The sequence below is a fragment of the Phalangium opilio genome, unplaced genomic scaffold (assembly GCF_054372755.1).
Source record: "Phalangium opilio isolate 3A_F unplaced genomic scaffold, DU_Popi_V2 ptg000528l_1, whole genome shotgun sequence".
Lineage (NCBI taxonomy): Eukaryota > Metazoa > Arthropoda > Arachnida > Opiliones > Phalangiidae > Phalangium > Phalangium opilio.
Genome location: NW_028324242.1, coordinates 489,563 through 513,329, shown reverse-complemented (window position 1 = coordinate 513,329; position 23,767 = coordinate 489,563). Strand labels below are relative to the sequence as shown.

At 36.6% G+C, this 23,767-nt stretch overlaps 6 protein-coding genes across 10 annotated transcripts; 4 read left to right on the top strand and 2 right to left on the bottom strand.

Annotated features, from left to right (window-relative positions):
* Positions 1–397: 397 nt before the first annotated feature.
* Positions 398–3,142, bottom strand: Gorab (Golgin, RAB6 interacting). Its single transcript, XM_089861967.1, has 5 exons — positions 2,986–3,142; positions 2,361–2,685; positions 2,059–2,289; positions 1,051–1,258; positions 398–977 (listed from the first exon to the last, which is right to left on the bottom strand). Exons 1-5 carry the CDS (start codon positions 3,140–3,142, stop codon positions 789–791), a joined length of 1,110 nt encoding a protein of 369 aa, XP_089718093.1. The 3' UTR covers positions 398–788.
* Positions 3,143–3,341: 199 nt separating this feature from the next.
* CycE (cyclin E) lies at positions 3,342–6,846 on the top strand. Of its 2 annotated transcripts, XM_089861960.1 has the most exons (8): positions 3,342–3,456; positions 3,531–3,797; positions 4,064–4,262; positions 4,346–4,861; positions 4,950–5,045; positions 5,128–5,277; positions 5,347–5,616; positions 5,707–6,846. In XM_089861960.1, exons 3-8 carry the CDS (start codon positions 4,110–4,112, stop codon positions 5,851–5,853), a joined length of 1,332 nt encoding a protein of 443 aa, XP_089718086.1. In that variant the 5' UTR covers positions 3,342–3,456; positions 3,531–3,797; positions 4,064–4,109; the 3' UTR covers positions 5,854–6,846. The 2 variants fall into 2 exon arrangements, with proteins under 2 accessions (XP_089718086.1, XP_089718087.1); XM_089861961.1 differs by lacking the exon at positions 3,342–3,456 and having other exon boundaries at positions 3,554–3,797; positions 4,151–4,262.
* A 390-nt stretch (positions 6,847–7,236) lies between these two features.
* On the top strand, positions 7,237–11,123 carry LOC149588917 (GMP reductase 2-like). Of its 2 annotated transcripts, none has more exons than XM_089861968.1 (7): positions 7,237–7,335; positions 9,379–9,498; positions 9,579–9,662; positions 9,725–9,898; positions 9,960–10,148; positions 10,214–10,416; positions 10,475–11,123. In XM_089861968.1, exons 1-7 carry the CDS (start codon positions 7,249–7,251, stop codon positions 10,659–10,661), a joined length of 1,044 nt encoding a protein of 347 aa, XP_089718094.1. In that variant the 5' UTR covers positions 7,237–7,248; the 3' UTR covers positions 10,662–11,123. The 2 variants fall into 2 exon arrangements, with proteins under 2 accessions (XP_089718094.1, XP_089718095.1); XM_089861969.1 differs by lacking the exon at positions 7,237–7,335 and adding an exon at positions 7,612–7,724.
* Positions 11,124–11,453: 330 nt separating this feature from the next.
* On the bottom strand, positions 11,454–13,892 carry Tango10 (transport and golgi organization 10). Of its 2 annotated transcripts, none has more exons than XM_089861956.1 (5): positions 13,776–13,892; positions 13,176–13,710; positions 12,846–13,094; positions 12,589–12,776; positions 11,454–12,524 (listed from the first exon to the last, which is right to left on the bottom strand). In XM_089861956.1, the coding sequence occupies exons 2-5, from the start codon at positions 13,452–13,454 to the stop codon at positions 11,663–11,665; spliced, it is 1,578 nt and encodes a 525-aa protein (XP_089718082.1). In that variant the 5' UTR covers positions 13,455–13,710; positions 13,776–13,892; the 3' UTR covers positions 11,454–11,662. The 2 variants fall into 2 exon arrangements, with proteins under 2 accessions (XP_089718082.1, XP_089718083.1); XM_089861957.1 differs by having other exon boundaries at positions 13,176–13,489; positions 13,776–13,863.
* Positions 13,893–13,921: 29 nt separating this feature from the next.
* LOC149588915 (acyl-CoA desaturase-like) lies at positions 13,922–17,648 on the top strand. Its single transcript, XM_089861972.1, has 6 exons — positions 13,922–14,885; positions 14,993–15,398; positions 16,163–16,356; positions 16,419–16,549; positions 16,617–16,822; positions 17,064–17,648. The coding sequence occupies exons 3-6, from the start codon at positions 16,215–16,217 to the stop codon at positions 17,497–17,499; spliced, it is 915 nt and encodes a 304-aa protein (XP_089718098.1). The 5' UTR covers positions 13,922–14,885; positions 14,993–15,398; positions 16,163–16,214; the 3' UTR covers positions 17,500–17,648.
* A 1,544-nt stretch (positions 17,649–19,192) lies between these two features.
* On the top strand, positions 19,193–23,182 carry LOC149588914 (acyl-CoA desaturase-like). 2 transcript variants are annotated; one of them, XM_089861984.1, is made up of 5 exons: positions 19,193–20,312; positions 21,228–21,437; positions 21,500–21,630; positions 21,711–21,916; positions 22,330–23,182. In XM_089861984.1, exons 2-5 carry the CDS (start codon positions 21,233–21,235, stop codon positions 22,763–22,765), a joined length of 978 nt encoding a protein of 325 aa, XP_089718110.1. In that variant the 5' UTR covers positions 19,193–20,312; positions 21,228–21,232; the 3' UTR covers positions 22,766–23,182. The 2 variants fall into 2 exon arrangements, with proteins under 2 accessions (XP_089718110.1, XP_089718109.1); XM_089861983.1 differs by lacking the exon at positions 19,193–20,312 and having other exon boundaries at positions 21,105–21,437.
* The last annotated feature ends 585 nt before the right edge of the window (positions 23,183–23,767 follow it).

Below are 23,767 nucleotides of genomic sequence, written 5' to 3'. Positions count from 1 at the left end.
GCTCGTGACGTTTAATCGTACTCATAAAGAATAAAATAGATAAACTGAGACGTCATCAAAATAATTTTTTTTTTTAATAAATTGATTTTGAAACAGTGAGCCACGTGGTTTGTGAAATTTTAAAATTCCCGCGTTTGGGGAAACCATTTTACGGTGCATTCAATGCTAGGTACCGTTTCAACCGATTTTTTTGATGAAAACAAGTTGGGTAATACCCGAATATAACTTACACCCCCCCCGCTCCGATAATCATAAAACAAGCTGGTTATTACGTTATAAACGTTTCACCGGCGGTAATAATTCAAACAAACCTATGTTGAAATTTTTTTTGGTCACCTTTAGAAGATCTGAAAAGTCGCAAATTAATTACCATAATTAAAATAATTATTATTTCACACTCGATTTAATAAAAATTTATTATTTTAACTATTTTGTTTCAGGCATAAATATTAAAATTGCACATTAGTCATTAATTAATAAAAAAAAAAAAACGGGAGAATTTTGTTTATAAATATTACAAACAAACAAACAACCAACCAATAACAATTCAGTTCTTAAAACTATATTTCCAAGATATAACATATTTGATGAAACTTTTCTCGGTAAAAAATTAATTTAAAAGACGGATTTTAACATGGCCTTCTCTACGCAATAATTTTCTTAAAAAAGAGAGCTAAAAAATAAAAACCAAAGAACAAAATAATATTGCGCAGATTTTGAGTCAAGGCACTGCATTTTTATTCTTTAATAATAATTATAACAAAAAAATTTAAAATAAAAACCGCCTTTCAAACTTCATCCGGAGGCGGTAACTGTTCCTGAGATATTTTTTTACTATAACTTTCATTATTCTTATTATCTTGAGGCATTATTGATATAATTTCCGACGGAGTGTGAGGAGGCGCTGCTTTAAGCGTGTTGCTGCACATGGTGTTATTATAAGTTCCATTATTTAAGGCACATAATTGTGGCAATACCTACAGCATTTTTATTTCAAAGATTAACATAAAACTATGTACAATAATTTAAATGAAAGGAATATTTATATACCATGGACATTCCATTGGCTTTGCATTCCTCGTACAGTTCACCTAAATCTAAATCATGCATTAACTCCCCTAATCTACGAGCTTTTCTAGCTTCATTTTGTTCTATGATTGTGCACAGGTGTTCCGTTAATCTTTCTTTACGTTCCATTTTTTGGAAAAGTAATAATTTCGATTCCACAAACTCCTTTTCAGCTTTATTATAACGTTTCCTAGATTATTTATAAAAAGCGTATTATTATTCACCAAACCTATTCTCTAAGCTCAATTTGTAAAGAAACCAGTGGTGTGCGAGTCCCGTTTTTCGGTTTCGAGCCGAGTCCTCAGAGTATCGTAACTAATTTCTTATCGAGTATCGAGCCGAGTCTCAAAAATACTTTCGAGTATCGAGTATTTAGATAGGTGTCAAATTTTGGTTCTTTCGAGTAAACTAATTATCGAGTCTCAAATATTGACTTGTCGAGTAGCAATTTTGTAAATTTCTTGAAAATAACGAAGATTTTCAATTAGCCTTATTCCTGATCAGCGCCATCTACCCATAGCGGCGACTTTGAGAACTACTGTAAGCGGCAAGCCAATCAGATGTCGCTAAAATCTGGTGACGTCATTTTTGGTAAGACCCCCCCGAGAGTGCCAGTCAGTGACGTCACCAGATTTTAGCGACATCTGATTGGCTTACCGCTTACAGTAGTTCTCAAAGTCGCCGCTATGGGTAAGTGGCGCTGATCAGGAATAAGACCGCTAATTATCTAACATCTAACTAGTTCAAAAAGATTGTTAGTGATCAATTAAACATTGAACGGGTGATTTTCAAAATAAATGATCACGAACTCATCGTCTGCTATAGTTGTAAGCCTCGGACTCGAGTATTTCTCGGAGTATTTAAGATGTTAAAAAGCTACTCGAATCTTTCTCGAGTATCTCAAAGTGTTGTTATCGAGTATCGAGTCGAGTACTCGGCTCGATACTTGAACTTAACGAGTACTCGCACACCCCTGAAAGAAACACTTACTGGGCTTCGTAAAAATCGAAACTAGCAGCCTCTATCTCTTTCCTTAAAATGCCCACATCATTACTAAGCATACTATCCAACTTTCCAAGTTCAGCTTGAACTTTTACGATCTTTTTGCCTTCTTCCTCCGTTCTTTTCTTTCTGTCATCGATAGCTTTCAATAGTAATTCACGACGTTTAGCATTTTCAGCTTCTAAACGTTTTTGCCGCTGTTCAAAGCTTTTTAAGTCACTGAAACAATTAAATTAAGTCAGATTAGAAAAATATTAAGAAGGGTGTCACGTTCCCTTTACAAAATTTACCTTACTGGAGATACCTGTGATTGTGCTGGTGTCAAACTAACACCATTTTCAACCTTTGAATGACCATTATTATTATTTTCATTTATCGTTGGAGACGATATTTCACTTTGTTGATTCTCTTTTGGTTCTTCCAAAGGCATAATTTCATAAGTAAGTGATTTGGAATCTACTTTAATCACTGCATTTCCGGTAGAATTGCTTCTCTCGAGAGTAGAACTTTTACTAGACACTTTTGTTAAGCTTTCTTCTTCAGAAGCCTTAATATCTAAATTATTTGAAGACTGGTGGTGTTTCCTACTCCCAAACTGAGATTTCACCCGTTTCCCTGACACATGAAGTCATATTAGGCCACTTATAGGCGAGTAAATAGAGTAGTGGCACTTCATGTTAACTACCCATAGAGCTTAATACAGTCAAAGGCAAGTAGGTGCCATTACTCTATAGGGACTTGGCAATTCAGGCTTAACTCCGCCCCCAGCGCCATTATGGTATGTTTTTTTAACAGAATGAAAGCTATATAAGCCCCTCCTCCTGGTATGTTTTTAGCACTAGTGGAAGGTAGCCTGACGTTGCATGACGTAGTACTGCCAAGTCCCTATTTAAAGCAAAATGAAAGCAAACTCACCCGCTTTGGGGAAACTTTTCACTCGCGTCTTATTTTCTTCAGTTTCAGTTGGTGATTTAACCATGTTCCCTTCGGGGTTTAAATCATTTCTAAGTAATTTAAGTTCTTCTTCGGAGAAACCAGCCCATGTTCTTGAAGCCATGCCCAAATTAACCATGGATTTCCGGCGGTTATAGCTTTAACTTTTTGATTATATCACCGAGATATTAAAGTTCGCGACGTAAAGTTCTAAACATTTTCTACATTCCGAACAAAGTACCTACGCGATTATATTTTTTTATCAAACTTTTTTGTTTACAAATAAAAGCTTAAAAATTGCGAGACCGGACATCGTTGTTTTCCCTTTTAAGCCTAATTACGTAAGACTTATTTTTAGCTAAAAGAGGATCCTTTTGAAGGAGGGTCACGATTGGACGGAGAGACCGATGTAAATAGAAAGAAAGGCCGCGATTGGTCCGAGTCAGTAGTGCGGTAAAAACGAATAATCCTCTAGATGTCGTGGGTTTATCAAACAGCTGATTCGGATTGTTTCGCGCGTTTTTCAGCGCGGCAAAATATTTTCCCGCAAATTTTTTCCCCGCAGATCCCGCTGCATCTTCCGCCGCCAGCCGTTTCGGGGATTTGGGAGGAGAAAGTGGTGGACTGGAGAGAGAGAGAAGGCGCGCATCCTGGAGTTTGTCCCCCTGTGGGTCTTATAAATTGCGCCAAAAATTTATTGTCCAATATTTAGGCGGACTTTATACCCGGTGTTAAAGATAATATTTCGCTCTTCCAATTATCTGGTCAAGATCCAAAGATATGTCCTCAAAGAGGTGAGTAATCGAAGAACAAATAATAGATAAAAATATACTATCTTTTCTTTGTGGGGAAATCTTTCGTGGAAAAGAAATCTCGCGTTTCCTAAAAAGGTCTGCGAGAAAGGCTAGAGCGGGAAATTTTCCAGGGGGTCCCTTATGGACAATTAATTAAAAATATTTAAATCTAATTAAATTTTTAATTGTACCGAAAGCTTAAGCTAAATTAAAGCCACCACGTGTTGTATTTAAGTCCCATAAGGAAAGGTTTTTCTCCTAATCAGTAGGCTTTAGATAAAGAGAGGTTTTTCGGGGGTGGTGCAAAGGAAAATGGAATTATCAATAATTTCAACGGAACTTTCGATTTCAAGAACCATAAAATCTAAATGGAGGGATAGAGAAACAACAGCTACGAGCCCGACAGATTCCAGAGTACAACCAGCCATTTTAAGGCGCAAAAGAAAAGCCGATAATGAGTTTGAGGTAAGAATGCCCTTGTTGTTGCCCAAACCAAACTCGGGCGGGACTGGTTTTTAAAGAAAATCTTTTATAAATACGCCCGTTAGATTCCCTTCTCGCCAAAAAGCGAAGGCGCAGACTCTTGCCCTTCGGAGGATAGTGTTCCTTCAACAGTTGACTTAACTTCGAGCCCAGGGGCACCCCCCGTTCCTTTCTCCACCCCATCATCCTTAGCGGATTCGTACATTAACGGTACGAGTCACGTGTGCCGATTCCGAGTTCCCTCGACATTACCCACTCCGGAAGTGCATAGCAGACAATCCCCTTTACCCATCTTCAGTTGGGCCCATCCTGACGATGTTTGGAAGCTAATGGTTGAGAAAGAATCAGCCTATCTTAGGAATCACGAATGTTTATCCAGGCATCCAAGCTTGCACTCCAAAATGAGATCGATCTTGTTGGATTGGTTAATGGAAGTTTGCGAAGTCTACGCCCTTCATAGAGCCACCTTTTACTTGGCTCAGGACTTCATTGATAGGTACTTGGCCACGCAAACGGACTTACCCAAACAGCAGTTACAATTACTGGGGATAACGTGCTTGTTTGTGGCTGCTAAGATTGAAGTGAGAAGACGAAGACTTAGACTTAGACTTAATTCATAAAACATCGGTGGGAGTTTTTTTCTAATCTAAATCCTTAAAACGTTTTTAGGAAATCTATCCACCCAAGATAGGCGAATTTGCTTTTGTAACGGATGGGGCTTGCAAAGAAAGTGATATCATCGAAAAGGAACTGGTCGTTCTAAAAGTAATAATAAAACGCAATGCTTCAAGATGTTTCGATTTGGAACTTCCGTAAAGAACTAAACCGCGAACTTGTTGTTTTGCAGATTTTAAACTGGGACCTGACTCCAATGACGGTGAACAGTTGGTTGAATGTTTACACGCAGTTGACCTGTAACCCTAATAGGACTGGAGAGACTGAAGATGATTTTATATTTCCAGATTATTCGTCTGAAATATTTATCAGGGTTTCCGAAGTACGCCCAACTGGCAAACAACTCGGACTTGAATTTCTAATTAATTGCATTGAACTTTAACTCCATTAGGTTTTGGACTTGTGCATTCTGGACATGAACAGCCTTCAATTTCCCTACGGTGTCTTGGCGGCTTCAGCCCTGGTTCACGTCACCTCTCGTCAAAAGGCTTTAGCCGCTTCCAGTTTCAAATGGGCGCAAATATCGGAATGCGTTTCGTGGCTGGCTCCATTTTACGAAACGATTAAAGAGAAGGGTTTCGCTACCTTAATGGAGTTTAAATCCGTACCAAAATCGGAAGCCCATTACATTCAAACTCATTCTGTTGATCTGAATCTGCTCGTAAGTATTTACAGAAGAACGCTTAAGCCCGCCCCCGCCCATTTAACTAAAACTAATGTCCTTTGATCTTTTTAACCCTTTTTTTTATAGGAAAAGGCTCAGTCTTTGGAAAGTGAATATGACGCCGCGATTAATCAAAGTTCCCCTTGTCATTTACTAACTGCTACTCCTAAAAGCAGTAAAAAACTTCGCAAAACCGCTCACGAAGTTCCTTTGAATGAAATACAGTTAGACTAACTAGCTTAGGGAATATCTTTTGTAATTAATTAATAAGTGTAGAATTTTATATCTAGTCCTTCACGCAACACACGCAACACAACACACAAACCATTTCTTCTGGCGCCCTTTTGTCAGGGCGGTTTATAAGTTTTTAACTAGGATAAATTAAAAATGTTTTTGTCATCAAGCCAGGCACAAACATGTCATGAATAGCCCAAAAGTTACCCGACAGTACAATTATAAAACACTTCTTTTTACGATGGACAAATGTTCTAAACAGGTGTTTTTATCATCTAAGCCATATTACTAGTAAAGTTATTAGCTCTATTATAGAATAAAAGAATATTTAACAACTCGGTCTATATATATATGTTTACTTCGTGTCCATTGGTGCAATTATTATTTTAGTGTAAATCAGTTATGGGTTTCATTTCATTTCGTGTTTTAGTCTCTTACATTAATTGTAATTTGTAAATTAATTTTTAATTATTTTTCCCAAATGCATTATTATAAGCGAGTGCGTTTAATTTGGGGATAAAAAAATGTTTTACAGTTTTAGGCACCCGCCCACACCCAAAATTGAATTGACCAGCTGTCAATAACGCGTGACGTTTTATTTTTTTTTTTTTTTTTGAATGTATTTAAAAAAATATTTGAATTTCTCAATAATCCCAAATGAAAAAATATATTGAGAATGTTTATCTATTACTACTACTATTATTATTAATTATTATTATAAGCAATATTATTATAGGGAACTTGTTCAACTAAAACTCTCTTGGAAAGGGATAAGACTAGGAATTAAACTAATGTATTTATTTTTCTCCCTCATTTAAGCAAACTGACGTCAGTTTCAATTGTAAAATAAATAAATAAAAATAAAAATAAAAAACGGAAAATATTGGAATTGTAACAAGCAATTTGTAAGACTTACACATTCTATTTTTTATATATTTGTAAATTTATACTTACATTACATTTCTTGGACAATAAAGATTTTAAATGACCTCATTTTTACGATTTCCTATGAGCTTGACCAAGGCTTAGTGTATACATTTTGTATTAAATTTTTATAAAACTATATTTTCACTTAAACCGTAAAATATTGTCTTATCACTACTAAAATGCGAAACTTTTGGTATTTTATTGAAAATTTCACGATTAATTCGTCAAAATTGGAGTGAAAAGAACAAATGTCAGCCGAGCTGTCAACTGTCAGTTGGTTCTCGCGTTTAAACTTCCCACTGTTATGATTTTGAAGCGTTTGGCGCATGCGCAAAAAGATCCGACTCGAGTCGAGGTGCCGGCTGGCGGGGAAAAAGACTCACGTGACCACACCGCCGCGTTTAGCGCGTAGCTTCGTACGTTCTTTCTCGCTCTTAATGTTTTATGCTTTAGGTAATTGATCCGAAAATGCCGCACATAGACAACGATATTAAACTAGATTTCAAAGACGTTTTACTTCGCCCAAAGAGGAGTACGTTGAGAAGCCGTAATGATGTAAGTTAAAAACCGGCATCCTTAAGCCTTGGCTACCCACGTAGAGATCATTGGCTTCAGTTGTATCAGAAGTTCAGAACCAGGGTGGGAAATAAGCAATTTTTCTAAACTGGACATTAGGCCAGCGACCTCCTTGACCTGGAATAAATAAACTGGTCCGTGACCATTGACCAGGGCACGTTGTCTTTTAAACTAAAGAATCGGATAATTAAAATATTTCAGTTAATGTCTGGGCTCTGGTTACCCTTGAATTTTTTAGCGGTACCGTGGACCACTGACCAACCCCCCCCCACCCCGATTTAATTTTTAAACTGGTCATTTGCCCTGTGCCACCATCTTATTTCCCATGCTGTTCGGAATTAACTTAGAAACATGGATAAAGAATGCGCGTGAGCTTGAAATTTGTTTTCACGCTATAGGATAGGCAACTCCCTATGTCGAACGACTGCTTATTCTGTATATCAGGGTTCATACAAACCTGGAAAACAGGGAAAACCTGGAATAATCCGGGAAATAAATAGTTGACAAAAACCTCAGGGGAAAACTCAGGGAAATTTAGAATGTTTAGTAAAATTCAGGGAAATCAGGGCAATTTGCGTCAAACAGGGGCCGAGTAATTAAGCAAAATGTTCGTGAACATACCCTCCATAGGATTAACATTACACTGTACTTTGGAGGCTCATAACTCTGTTTCTACTAGAGATAAGGGGATGACCTTTGAGTATGTTATAGTCCAATTTGTCCCCCATCCAACCATACTAAACAATTAGGGCTACGACAAACAGGGGCCGAGTAATTAAGCAAAATGTTCAAAAACATGCCACAGGAATAGCATCACACCCAACTTTGGAGGCTCATAACTCTGGTTCTACTAGAGATACGGGGATGTCCTTTGAGTATGTTATAGTCCTATTTGTCCCCCATTCAACCATACTAAAAACTTAGGGCTACGACAAACGGGAGCCGAGTAATTAAGGAAAATGTTCGTCAACTTATGGTATCGTCTCACTTATTATTATTATGTTACTTATGATTTTTTACACTGAACTTTAAAGGCTTATAACTCTCGTTCTATTAGAGATACGGGGATCTCCTTTGGATATGTTATAGGCCTTTTTGCTCCCCATATAAGGATACTTTAAACTTGAGGCTACCTCAATATCTTGGTCAACTTATTTTTTGTCTCACTTATTGTTATTAGGTTACTTTTGATTTTTAGCAATAAACTTTGGAGGCTCATAACTCTGGTTCTATTAGAGATAGGGGGATGTCCTTTGAGTATGTTATAGTCCAATTTGTCCCCCATCTAACCACACTAAAAACGTAGGGCTACGACAAACAGGGGCCGAGATATTAAGCTAAAAGTAAACAATCAAACCCCACCATAGGATTTGCGTCACACCCAACTTCGGAGGCTCGTAACTCTGGTTCTACTGGAGATACGGGGATGTCCTTTGAGTATGTTATAGTCCAATTTGTCCCCCATCCAACCATACTAAAAACTTTGGGCTACGACAAACAGGGGCCGAGTAATTTAGCAAAACGTAAACAAACAACCCCCTCCATAGGAATAGCGTTACACAAAGAGGCTCGTAACTCTGGAAAATTCAGGGAAGTATGTGGGGAAAAACCTGGAAATCTCAGGGATATTTGTTTTCCAAAAGTTGTATGAACCCTGGTATATAGAGAGCTTTCAGATGGGATAGTAGTACGTCACACCCTCCCACGTCTTACCGCTGTTCTGGTAGCCATATCGGGTGGTCTCGGCTATATTCCTGCTTTAAATCCACCAATATGGCAGCTTAAATTATGTCACGAGACTCGGCTCCTCCTCCAACTGAAAGCTCTCTATACTCTGTTACAGCTTCGGTTGTCAGCACACGCAAAACTAGGTCACTATGTAACCTAGCTTTGCGCGTGCTGACAAGAGACGAAAAGAATAAGCTAGTCGTTCGAGATAGGGAGTTGCCTATCCTATAGCGTGAAAACAAATTTCAACCTCACGCAATGCGCATTCTTTATGCTTATGTAATATTTCCACAGGTTAATTTATGCCGGAATTTTAAATTCCGTAACTCCGGTGGCCAATTAAACGGAGTACCTATTATTGCCGCTAATATGGACACTGTTGGTACCTTTGAGATGGCCAAAGCACTAGCTCATGTAAATAAACTACACGCTCACGATTACAACAACTACGTTTATCATGAAATAATTCATTTCGAATTTGAATAAATTTTCAGCATAGCTTATTCACTGCCATACATAAGCACTATTCACTCGAAGAGTGGGAGGCGTTTTTATTGGCCAACCCTACCATAGTCGAAGTAATATAGCCGCTACGACAACGGTGGCGCCAAACTTATTGTAATTAACGAATTTTCTTAAGAACGTAGCTGTAAGCGCCGGTATGGGTCAAGCGGATTTCGACAAGCTTAACGCAGTGTTAAACAAGTTTCCTACGTTAAAATACATTTGCTTGGACGTGGCCAATGGCTACTCCGAGCATTTCGTCGCTTTTGTGAAGCAAGTTAGGCAAGCTTACCCGAAACACACTATTATGGTATAAAACCGATTAATATAAGAAACTTCAGAAAACGTCACTCATTATTGGTTAAATTAAGGCTGGTAATGTGGTAACTGGTGAAATGGTTGAAGAGTTGATCCTTTCTGGCGCCGACATCATCAAAGTTGGTATTGGACCAGGTTCCGTCTGTACCACTCGGAAGAAGACTGGCGTGGGATATCCGCAATTGAGCGCCGTTATTGAATGCGCCGACGCTGCTCACGGTCTTGGGGGACATATAATATCCGTTAGTTGAGACATAAAGATAATCGTCTTTATTCGGGGGAAGATAACCACGAGGTATTATTATAGGACGGAGGTTGCACTTGTCCAGGTGATGTGGCTAAAGCATTTGGTGCCGGAGCTGATTTCGTCATGTTAGGGGGAATGTTAGCGGGTCACGACCAATCCGGGGGCGAAGTCATTGAAAAAGAAGGGAAAAAATACAAGATGTTCTATGGCATGAGTTCCTCAACCGCCATGAAAATTTATCACGGTGGTGTAGCTGAATATAGGTACTATACGGTGATAACGTTAATTCTAGATCAGATTGGGATTTAATCTCGTTTTCAGGGCATCTGAAGGTAAAACTGTTCAAGTACCGTACCGGGGAGACGTCGACGTTACTATTCAGGATGTTTTGGGTGGTATTCGATCAGCGTGCACTTACACCGGTGCTTCTAAACTAAAAGAATTACCGCGTCGTACTACTTTTATTCGAGTTACCCAACAAACTAATGAAATATTTCACGATAATTAAATGCTAGGAATGGATGAAAAGAATTAAGCCCCCCTATAGTATTTCTAATTAGTATTTAGGGATGTTATTGCAATCAAAATTAATTATATTCTAGTCATATTTTGATTGGAACGTTTTTTCACCTCCTTTATTTAATTATTTTGTTGTAGAATTTCAAGTTGAACTTCATTCGCATTTATTCCTCGTTATATCCTTTAGTTAAACGGTTAGTTTGGAAAAAATAATCTCTGTGATTTAATTTTGGCCATAAGCATGCACACTCTTATTAAACGCCAAAATTAATCTACAAGCAGCCAATGTTGATTTCTTTTTATATTAATTAATTAATTAATTAATTAATTACCCAAGTATTAGAAATTAGATCTTAAAAGGAAAAAATGTATTTTCTGATACAGTATTGTAACTTATTTTGTCTGATGTAAGCGTTTCTCGCCTTTGCATTAAAAATACGTTAAACATGTCTTAATGTTTGTAATGTTAATTAGCGGTCTTATTCCTGATCAGCGCCATCTACCCATAGCGGTGACTTTGAGAACTACTGTAAGCGGCAAGCCAATCAGATGTCGCTAAAATCTGGTGACGTCATTTTTGGTAAGACCCCCCCGAGAGTGCCAGTCAGTGACGTCACCAGATTTTAGCCACATCTGATTGGCTTGCCGCTTACAGTAGTTCTCAAAGTCGCCGCTATGGGTAGGTGGCGCTGATCAGGAATAAGGCTAATTGTACGCTTAACAGGTACCCGCACACCCCTGGAACTTAATTATACGCTTAACTATAACACCTTGACATCGATAAGGTCGAAACAACGTAATATTTAATACGCAACAGTTCTTACAAAAAACTTCCAAGTTACGTAACGTATACTCTGAAATCTACTGGAGTAAAATTTCCATACAATATAGCTAGCTACATTATGATTCAATGTACAAAAAGAGTTACGTACTATATATATATATTGTGTTTTACATTGAAAAAATACCCGTACATTTATTTATACGTGTCTAGTCTCTGGGGGTTATAACAATCATGAGCTTTAATATATCGGAGTTGCGTCCTAACAAAAAGGGCGATCTTTCGTATTTTTGATCGTTCAAATCGTCGTAGCTAATAAGATCGTTGATGTTCATCATACGTTCTTCGTCAGTGAAGACAAAGTTCCGCTGAACGACCGTTCGAACGTGTTCTATTCCATCCTGTTTTCCGCTAACCAAAACTCCGACTGAAACTCGGGCAATTTCCTTGGTATCTTTCGAGGTTAACGAAAGTCGGACCGTTTTTGAAACGAATTCGGGCATTTCTAAGGTCCCTTGCCAGACGATGAGATAGAATTTCTTAAACCAAACTCCTTTCGGATATATGTCTACCGTCCATTCGAATGTCCGGTCCGAATCTTTATCCGCGAAGCTAGCTAAGGTCGTAAAGACTAAAGTCCTAACTCCGTACGTTTGCAAATTAGGGTAGTTTTCGATTGACAAGGAGGCGCTCCACATTTCCGCCGTATATAAACGCGGGGTTAAAAGAAGCGATTTGTCAACGCCATTCCCGTTATTCTCGTCATCCGTGGATATGTAAGAGTCTAAAGCGTCGGGACCTTTACAATGAAAGGCCATGGCCATAGACATACAATCTACTAGAAAATCTTTAAAACGCGCTGTTAAGGGATGAATTAAGAGATTGGCTAATTGTCTCGGAGTCATCATTGGAAAACGAATGTGCGACATGACTTCCACCACCAAATTTCCAAAAGCTCGCTCCATATTCTCAGTCGCTTGAGCTCTTTGTTCGGGACTACAATCGTTGTAATTCGTGGCGATTGAGTTTTTCATCTTTTGTTCTTGGATATCTAACCATTTCGCGACGCAACTGCGAGGTTATAATAAAGCCTATTAGTGTTCGTTCGAAGACCGCGAAAGTATCCGAAACTCACTGGAAGAGCTTGGATTCATCTTCGACCACCATATCCGATTTCATTAAGAAATTAATTAGGACGTCAGTTTCCATGGTACCAAAATCATCCATATTCGCCACTTGCTCAAAATTCCACGTTATAAAGTTTTGGCAAGCGGTGAATACGCTAGAATGACCGCAATCTAGAGTATATTGAAGCCAGGCCACCTACAACGCGTTAAAGGAGAAGAAAAAAATTATAAATATACAAATGAACCGCGGTTATCCGAAACATACCAATAAACCGTGTTTGGTGGCGGACACTATATGTTTGCACATGTAATCCACGCATAAGATGACCAAATCTTTTACGTTATATTTATCTCCTAACCGTACTAAAGGCAAAACTAAAAAGTGATTTATGTGTAATCGACCAGTGTAAAGATAATTTAGAAAATCAGGAAACACGGGAACACACGAAGGATCTTCTTGGAGACGTATCCTTCGTTTTTGCGACTCGCTCCAACTTGGATTCATTAGCATTACCTGATAAGTTTAATTAAGCGTCTAACTTTTACTTTTTTTTAAAAAAATGTGTTAAGAAAGACTGTTCAAACGCAGGCCTACTTGGAAAACGTCGCTCGAGGCACATAATATTAATCTGTGAGCGGCGAAGACTTTGTCTTCAACGTCTAAGGTGATATCGCTGAGCAAACGCTCTGCATAGAGTCCCGCTATTTTCTCCAGGACCGTGGATGAGTTATCTATCTGTTGTTCGTGTTGCGCGTCGCACAAGACGTGCCCTTCGTGAGGGTGACCTATGGCCGAGTTACCACTTGGTCCGCGGGTAGGAATACCCGATAAATTGACTGACTGTACTCCGAAATTCCTAAATGGTATCGCCATTGGGCCCTTACCGTTGTTTTGACCGAGGCTTAAGGCTTGGCATTTATTTATTTTTTTATTTATTTAATGTGTGTGTCGTTCACAAAGTCAACAATGTGACGTAATAGATACATTAGGCATGTTGCGGAAAGACAATAAAGGAGTACAGTGATATAAGAACAAACAAAAAATGGATAATAATGTAATATTAAAAAATAATAATAATAATAATAATAATAACAATAAAAAATGTCAGTTAATTTGGAGGCGGAATTCCCTGCACATTAATGTAATTTTTTAAATAATCATTAGGATGAAGGTTGATAGACGTATAGTGCTTACAATGACGACATCATTGGGCAAGGAATGTCTTTTTAAGTTGTCAAGAATGGTCAGAAAAGGGGCAGAGCAGTTTACGACTAAATACCTCCAGTCCCAAATCCGAAAGTGTTTCCATAGCAACGGTTGTTCCAAGTTTATCACGCGATGGTGTCGCCATCTCGAAGCCTAAATAAGAAATGTATAAACACATGTATTCTTGAAATCAGTCAAATTTCCCGCCTTTTCTTTTAGTTCTCTTGGTTGCATTGAGATGGCGCCACGAGTCCCGTGATATAGTGAATTGCGTCTTCCCGCCTTTTCTTTTAGTTCCCTTGGTTGCACCGGGATGGCACCACGAGTCCCGTAATACAGTTAATTGGGTCTTATATCCATATCCTCGGGAATGAAAGGCCACCGTCCCAAATGCTAGTGTTTCCATAGCAACGGTTGTCGACAAGAGAGATTCAGATTTCCAGAGAAGAGAATGAGGGGGGGGGGGTGAAATATTCATCTTTATCTTATTAAGCTGTTTTGTTAGGGACGTTTATAGAATGAAGAATTTTTAAATTATATGAAATATCTAATGAAAATTATAAAAATTTAAAGTTTTCTGTCCAATAATAACGTCTTCCGTTCATATAATCTCCACTCTTGATTTTTGGAGAAAATTTTGGTTTATTTAATTTTAAAGCGTCTTTTCAAAGAACTTTCCTCTTTGAAATAGGCGTATAATCATTAGCCCAAGGTTATAATCGTACAATAAGTTGGGATAATAGTTGTATTATATTTATTACCTTGTAACGTAAGACATACTGGAAAATCTTAATTGATTTAATTGAAAAACTGGCAATATTTGGAGAAAATTTAAAACGGTTGAAACTAATTTTAAACCAGCATTTTAGAAAGTGACAAGGCTATTTTTATTTTACAATTATAAAAAACCCATATGAGTTCTATCATTTCAAATTATATTCTGATTAAACTTCGTTCAAGGAAATGTATTCATTTATTACACAGCTGTTACATTGTTGCACGCTGTAGTTTTTGGGGTCAAACGTTCGTGCAAATTACCGTACACCTTGAAAATCATTTTCCATCGAAAGACACAAACGGAATATTAATTCGAAGACAGTAAAGACATTTTACTTTCAATTCAAGGAAACTTACCTTATTTTAGGGATAATTAAGTTTCGATTTCATTATTAATAATTCCGTTCGTTACTTCCGTTTTGCCAAAGGGTTAATCGAGGTTTAAAGGGACTGACAACCTTGTTTAATAAACGAAACCCGTCCCCAGTTCATAGAACGCCACTCCGAAACGGGACCATTAAATTCGAGGCTGCTAAACCCATTGGAACTTTTTACATAACGAAAATAAAACGTTACGCCAAACCTAATTCTTCGTCAAATTATTTTCCCGAATTGATTAAAATTGAGGCTTTTGTCACGTTTATGAAATTTTCGAGGGTAGATCTAACTTTAGATAGCCTCATCAATAGAATAACCTTAGAAAAATTAGACCACCAGTCATACGAAGGATTACAGATTCTCACATTTTAATTTTCAATTCATGTGTGCGCGCGCTAGTGAAATCTCTTCCGATAACTGGATTAAAGTGAAAATTCGACCAAAATCGAGGAAAAGGTAATTGTTTTTGATAACGTTTACATTGCATACATGATTTAATTTAAATTATCGATAATTAGAGTTTGAGTAGTTTAGCTTTAGAAAATATGTTAGATTAAAACGCTTAACCCTTTCTCGAAGTCGAAAACTATCTTCCAACAGGTACCCAGTTTTATTGGCTTTATTTCTCTGATAAAATGTTCCGAATTTTCTACGAGGTTTGAAAATTTTCAAGAGTGGTGTCGTAAAATGTATTGAGTAATATTGTTAAAACCCAAGCGAGTTTCCCTTGTCTTATATAAAATAATTGAGAGAAACTAATTAGCTCTAATTAATTGCAAGTTTAGTTTATTTTTCCCATCCGATGAATTTTCTCGAGACTTCTTATACCAAATAGATGTAGTGATCCTTCAATTAAAGTGAATAGTTTTTTATCTTTTTAAATTATATCTTGTGCAAATAGAAGGAAAGCTCAGGGGTTTTTTCAGGAAGAAATGAATAAGAATAAACTCGACTCTCGCGATTAAAAACGCCACCGATGATTCTTACATTTAATTAAAAAAAAGAAAATATAATTAGTTTTTATGTGTATAGTCCTAAGTTATTTCAGCTCCGAAAAAATCGGTTATTTCCATAGACGAAATTTGGTTCTTTGAACGAATTCTTTGAACTATAAGGGATTGGAATATTTATTTATAGCGCTTTATAATGTCGAATTAAACTATTTCAAGGTCACTCAAATATTTTGGAAACCTTTCTTTATACGATTTATCAATTTCTAGACCGATATAGCGACTAAAATCCTGACTACTTATTCTGGTACGAAACATCTCGATGCGTAAACGAAGTTTGACGAGTTTCAATTTCCAATCGGAAATTGTTTGGGAAAGTGTTTTGGGATTCGTCATTCTACACCTCCTTTCACTATGGGCCCTTTTTCTAATACCGGGCGCGAAATTGGCCACCGTCATTTTCAGTAAGTAGATTGTAACCAAAAAGACATTTGACGTAAATAATAAACCTTATGGTGATATACAGCTCTTTTATTGGCCTTCTTCTCCGGATTGGGTATCACCGCTGGAGCCCATCGTCTTTGGTCGCATCGTTCCTACAAGGCTCGCCTTCCATTGCGAGTGTTTTTGATGATATGTAACACAATCGCTATTCAAGTAAAGGTTTCAGCTTTATTTTTATTTAAAATTTATTATTTCGCTATTCAAATTTCTTCTTCTAAAGAAAAACGTCATAGAATGGACTAGAGACCATCGTGTTCATCATAAGTACGCCGAAACGAACGCGGATCCCTACAACTCCAATCGTGGCTTCTTTTTCTCGCATATAGGATGGTTAATGTGCAAGAAACATCCGGACGTAAAATTAAAGGGGAAGAATTTGAGCGTCGCTGATTTGGAGTCTGATCCTGTTTTGTTGTTTCAGCGAAGGTAAACACTGTCCAATAGACCATTCCATTAAGTACTGGCGGAGAAACCAACACACAGGCGGGTGGCAAGGCCAGATGGAGCCCAAGTACAATACATCGCGTGAGGCCACCTCTCGCGGCGCCTACTTCTTGGAGCGAGGGAAATAACCCAAGAAGGTGACCTCCCGCCCCGCCCCCCTGTGGTGTTTGCTTCTCATCTGGGATTAATGGAATAGTCTATTCAAACGATGGAATATTAACAGGTACTATCTGCCGATGATATTCGTGTTCTCCATGATATTACCAACCGTAATTCCTACGGTTGTCTGGCAAGAGAGTGTGTTAGTGTCCTTTCTCCTTTGCTTCATCTTACGGTTCTTATACATCCTTCACGTAACATTCATGGTCAACAGTTTCGCTCACATGTTCGGAAACCGTCCGTACGACCAAAACATCAGCCCGAGAGAAAATGTTTTCGTCGCTTGGTTTTCGTTCGGTGAAGGTTTCCATAACTACCATCACACATTCCCGTGGGACTATTCCACCAGCGAATTCGGTTTAAAACTAAATCCAACCACGCTCTTCATCAACATAATGGCGCTTTTGGGACAAGCCTACGACTTGAAGAGTGTCGACTCGAAGATTGTCAAACAAAGAGCCACGAGAACTGGTCAACATTCTCATAATCATCATCACTAAACACCCTGCAAAAGACTGCCTAAATCAGTAACCAAATATGAACAATTATAATTTTTTAATGAGAGTATAAAGACGGAGGAGGATTAGCGTGGATAACCTAATTACCACATTTTGACACTAGTAAATAAAAAAACTCTCTTTGAAGCGAATTTTATTCATTTTTACTTTCGAATTTAAACGAAATAAAACAAGTATTACTCTACTTTACAATTTAATTGTGTTCAACTAAGTCATTTGCGTGTTTTACCATTAACTTTATTACTAGATTCTGCTCCTCATTATTTTAATATCTGGTGTTAAAAATTCCCCACAATTATTTACAGCGAGTCAGATAGTATGCTTATTGGCTGGTAATTAGCGTAATAATTGTGGTATATAAATTTCAGATGCTCTGTGCATGGAACTAATACCTTACGATCTCTATCAGGAATTGATACAGCTAATAGGAACCCCCGTTGCTATACCAACCAATGAAATCACAGTTACAAAGACGTCAGAAACATGAGGCATGACTCAAGTCCGGCAACAACAGCAACAAAAAAGCGTATATTAATTAACATGGGAGATAGGGTGGGGAGCGCAATCATTCCTAGTAGATGTACGCATTCATTTCTCTACCTATACAGGCATCTGATCCATAGAGTTTGAATCAAAAAGTCCGTGAAATCGACCTCATTAATATGAAATTTGCAACAGGCAAACTTTGATATCATATTTAAAAGTAATGGGGTTAAACATGACTACATAGTTTTAAAGGCTGCACTTTGATATTAAAATTTTGCCTAAATTTTTATACTATAGTAGCGGACGTAATTAATAATAAATCACATTAGGTTTTAAGCTACATCTAAGCGGATAATACCTTTCTTTATATTAATAAATTTATTTTGAAAATAATTTTGGATTTAGAAGAAAAAAGAAACTTTCAGGACACTGCGCTGAAAAAGTAAGTCTTGAAATTTTGTTTGTTCTTAAGATCCTGTCCCGAGGCAGCTAGCTACTTGTAAAAAAAGTTGAGAAGTAAACAGAGCCAAAGAGCAAACCTGTGTTGCTAAATTTATCTCGCCACTTTTTCCACGGCCTTGCGGAGCTTCAATTCGCTAAATTACAAAAACGTCTTTGGATCTATTTGACCTAACAATTTTTGGTAGGCCTAACCCTTTGCGTAACGATTATTTAATGATCTAGTTGACTCAACAATTAAAATTTAAGGATTGCATTTTTAAAGAAGCGAGTAAGTTTTGGATACTTTGGTTTTGATAAAAGAACTGCTAATTTTAGAGCAGTCGCTTAATTAGAATAATAGTTCTCAGAATTCTACTTAATTACAAATTTAATCATAGATGGTGTACAAAAATTCTATTTGAACGAATATAAAAGGCACAGTATACCACTATATACACCTACCCAAAAAACATTCGGTAAAATTAAACACCTGCGCGACTAGACTTTAGTTCAATCAAATCACGCTGTGTATTCATTTCCGGTGTGATTCGGAATTGAAAAAATAAATTCAAGTTAGGCGTTCATTAGACAGCCTTTATTTTAAAACATATCTTACAATTAAAATTAGTACTAAGATAAATCCTAAATAAAACGATTAAGGAAAGATCACCAGTCATATTTTATTGTTATTTTTAATATATGATAATGATATATTAAATAAAACAAAGAAAACGTGCCTTTTCACGATTTTATACACCAAAAAGTAAGTTCAATAAAAATAAGGAAAATTTGAAGTTCTTAATAATAATAATATTTTAGGCTTTATTTAAATGGAATTTAATTTTATATTTAAGTTACAGTGTTCCTTAAATAAAATTTAACAAAATTATTAGTAAAATCGGGCTTTTAAATCTCTAAATGACAAAATTAACTCGTGAGAAAGTTAATGATGAAAAACCTTTATGAAAAACTAAATAATACAAGTTTAACTTTTATAATAATCACTGGGCATGCCTGTCTTCCATGATTAACATGCGTATGACGTCAATAATTAAAAAAAGGTATTTAATGTGCGTCATAAAATAAATTCATTTTAAATTGTTGTTCACGCGAGTAGCTTGAAAAACAACCATTTTATGACGTCACACGTGACCACGTGGCATGCTATAATATATAGCCATTATTTAAATCTAGTTTAGTTATAGTCTTAGATATTACATCATCCGAATAAAAAAAAATCGTAAGATCAAGGATTGTCTGACGAATTATATAATACACGTGACTGCTAACCATTGGTTGGGTCTGATGGTTTGACAGGTAGCTAAAAAAAAAACTAGACTCTAGACGAAATGTGAATCAGAGGAAAAAGTGATTTTTAATACTCTTATCAAGCAACGTATCCGGGAGGAGTAAAATTTTCTCACAGTATTAGATAAAATTACACAAGATAATCAAACTATTGCAGCATATTTTATTAGTAGACGAAGGGTAAGGTTAAATTTAGCTAAAAAACGTAATCGCCCCACTCTTATCTCCGTCAGTCGGTAACTCAAGTACCTCGGACGAAATGGTATTTATTCTCCAGGAAGGGAAGTCGACGAGCAGTTCATAGTGCGTAGGCCAAACCTGATGATACTTAGCCTGCTGGCGACGCGTTTCGTTGTAATATAGAGCCGTCACAAATCTGATTTTAAACTATCGTCTATAAGTCGTAAGAGTTTCCTTTCAAAGAGCAAAATTTATATTTAAACGGTCCTAAGCGAGGAGTACTTTAACTACTATCTGGCAGTACAACAGTTCAAGTCGTGAGTCGCGTCGAAAGACATCCTGTCCAAAAATATCTGGGAAAAATATAGAAAGTTTATAAGGTAATACTATATCGTAGTTTAAACATTTCTCATTGTTTTTGTAAGTTATTTGATGTACGCTTGAAATGGGTGTCCTCCCTTCAATATAAGTATGCTATAACCTTGGTAAATTTTAACAATAAGTCGTTTTTTACCGCTAAAATTCCCAGCAAAATATATTGAAATCATTTTTAAGGTATCGTTTATCATAAATTGACTATACCCTCTTCTTTTATGTCAGTTATGTGTCATTAGAATCCCATAACTCGCAATTATTTACGTCCATCCCAGATGGAAATCATTTAGTTTACAAATTTTTAAACTTTAAAAAGGTATTGTTTAAAAAAATATATATTTTTACTTTTAACCGCCAAAAAAATGAATTATTGTTATTATATCATTGTTAGTACGTGGAATACCGTAATTTTCGTGGTTACAGAAATTTCCCTGTGCGAGACCTTAAAAGACAGCTTTATATCTAAAGTCTTTGTCAATTGCGAGTTCGCTTTCATTCTGCAGTAGGTCTTTTGACTCGGAAGGTTGTGTTGAACTGTGAATTTTTAGGCGAAATACTCGCGAGGGTCTCTGTGTAGGTTGTCTTTCATTAGAATTATTTATTAAAATATCACGAATAATTTATTGAAATATCTAAAGAATATTGCATCAGATGTCTTTTTTTCTGATTTCTTTGATAAAATTTTTCTCCTTTTGACCTCTATTATTCTAAAATTTTACTTTAGTTGTTGTAATATATGGTTTTACATTAATTATGATATCACATAAGTTAAATTCTTATACGTCTTTGTTAGTAATGATATGTGATACAGGTTTGTCTCGTAAATTACTAAATTTACGAGACAATGAGAGTTATAAAATTTAAACAAACGTTCTTTGGCTTGTATATTTATTTGCAAATACTTTTGCGATTCATTCCAGCCAAAATGGTGACCAGCGTACACTCATCGGCAACGTTGCAGGATGAAAAATTGGACCCCCATAATTTGGGCCTTCATGACACCGACAAGAAGAAAGTGAAAACTCCCATAGTCTGGAGGAATGTGATTATATATTCCATCTTGCACCTTGTGGCCTTACACGCCATGGTATTTGTTCTTCCAAAGTCCGATTGGAGGTCTATTGTTTTCAGTAAGTACATATGGAATTTCATTAATGACATCGTCTAATTAACGTTTTAAAACTTTTTACAGCTTTTTTCTACTGCTATTTATCATTACTCGGAATAACAGCTGGTGTTCATAGACTATGGTCTCATCGTTCGTACAAAGCCAAGTTTCCTCTCAGGGTTTTCTTAGCCTTTTGTCAAACAGCCGCCTTACAAGTAAGTCATCGCGTTCAGTTACTTATAAAATATTTAACCTAACCTAACCTAACTTAATTTAATTTGTTCGGCTAATTTAGAACAGTATAATGGATTGGGCCAGAGACCATCGTGTCCATCACAAGTACTCCGAAACGGACGCTGACCCTCATAATGCGACCAGAGGCTTTTTCTTCTCTCATATTGGTTGGTTACTGGTCAGGAAGCATCCGGACATCAAGGAAAAAGGCAAAGTAATCGACTTGAGTGACCTGAAAGCGGACCCCGTTGTATATTATCAAGAAAAGTAAGTACTTTTAGTCTGTCCAACCCGATATAGCCAAACCCTTTGCCTACGCTGTTCGTGAAAAGAACTTTAATAACTATTGAAGTGTACGTAACCTTGAAGAAATTAGTCGATATGAATTTGAGCACTTTCCTTATCCCCTTTATTGGCAAGAGGCCACAGCGCGAAATTTGCGTGTATTTTAATAAAATTTAATGAACCAGGAAAGGTTAGGGGAAGTAATTGAAAGTAACAGTCCCTTATTTAAACCTCCTTATATAACCGAAGTTGTAACAGACATCCAACAATAACAATATCGCGTCACGTAAGGCTATCTATTATTAGAAGGCAATATGGTTGAAGTCATATATATTTTTAGTATAATTTTGTTAATTATGTTAATATTAATTGAGTATATTTTTTCTTTCATTTAGATATTACGTGCCACTGTTTATAATATGCGCTATTGCACTGCCGGTCTTCATTCCAATGTTCTATTGGGGAGAATCGTTTAAGAACGCCTTTCTCTTGTGTTTCGTGTTTCGATACGTCTACTCTTTACATTGCACGTGGCTGGTTAATAGCGCGGCTCATATCTGGGGTCAAAGGCCGTACGATGTCTCCATCAACCCGAGAGAAAACCGATTCGTCACCCTGTTCGCCATCGGTGAAGGATTCCATAACTACCATCACACGTTTCCTTGGGATTACGCTACTAGCGAATGGGGTTTCAAGCTTAATTTCTCGACAATGTTCTTGAATCTCATGGAAAGTTGGGGATTAGCCTACGACCTGAAGAAGGTGACGCCCGAAATGATCAAGCAAAGAATTGAAAGAACGGGACCCAAGAATGGATTACATCACCATTAACGCGCTTTTGCGATTCAATTCCGCGCTCGTTGGTGATTTTTTGAACGCTATAAAATATGCCTTTTAACATATTTTATCTGGCATTTAATACGTTGAAACGGCTCGCTGATTGGATGCCAGACTGATATGACTTATATCGCCAACTTACTGACTTTAAATTCTGTTTATAATCGAATTTTGTGGTGCGATGATTACGGTATATATAATGTTAATATATTTATAGATAATGAAATTGGTAAAATCGCCAACTGTTATAAAAATTGTTTAGTTTTATTTATCGAAAAGATTCGATACCTGTTTTGTCAAATTGGCGATTTTATTAAGAAAAAAAAACTTGTGATTTCTTCGGAAAAATTATGTTGAATGTACTAGAATTTACATATCGAAATAAAACCCGCATAATTTCAAATTGATAAATTATTTGTATACGCTAGTGATTTCTTTAATTGCAAATTAATCAATTTAACGATAATCGCCCGAGGACTTTAATCATAGTTAGAGATGTAATTAAATAAGTAATTAGTTATTAATAGTAACCCCCTTAAAGGCTGTATGTTAAATTTTACTTCTATACTGTTCGTGAAACGTGACTATTTAAAAAAAATGCTTATCTTTTTCATCATTTAAATAATGCAAAGTATCTTTGAATGTTTTATTTAAGAAATTTGAATTAAAATTAGCGTTGAGGGTTAAAAAACCTTCTTTCAAGTATAGTCTGGGGGCCATGGGTAAATTCCGGTCGAATTTGTTTTCCAACCTTGGACCATTTTTTTCCCCGAAAATTTCAGCCTATTATGAAATTGTAATATCTTCGAAGACGGTGCTGTGAAATATCAATGATAGTCTATAAATAATTTAAGAAAAATGGCGTTCAATAATTAATTAATTATTTAGCAATAATAGAAGTAGAATTTAATAATGACTCCAATTGAAAAATATTTGAGGAAAAACACGTAAAAGATACGAAAACGTAACTTTGAATAAATAAAACCCTTCGATTAG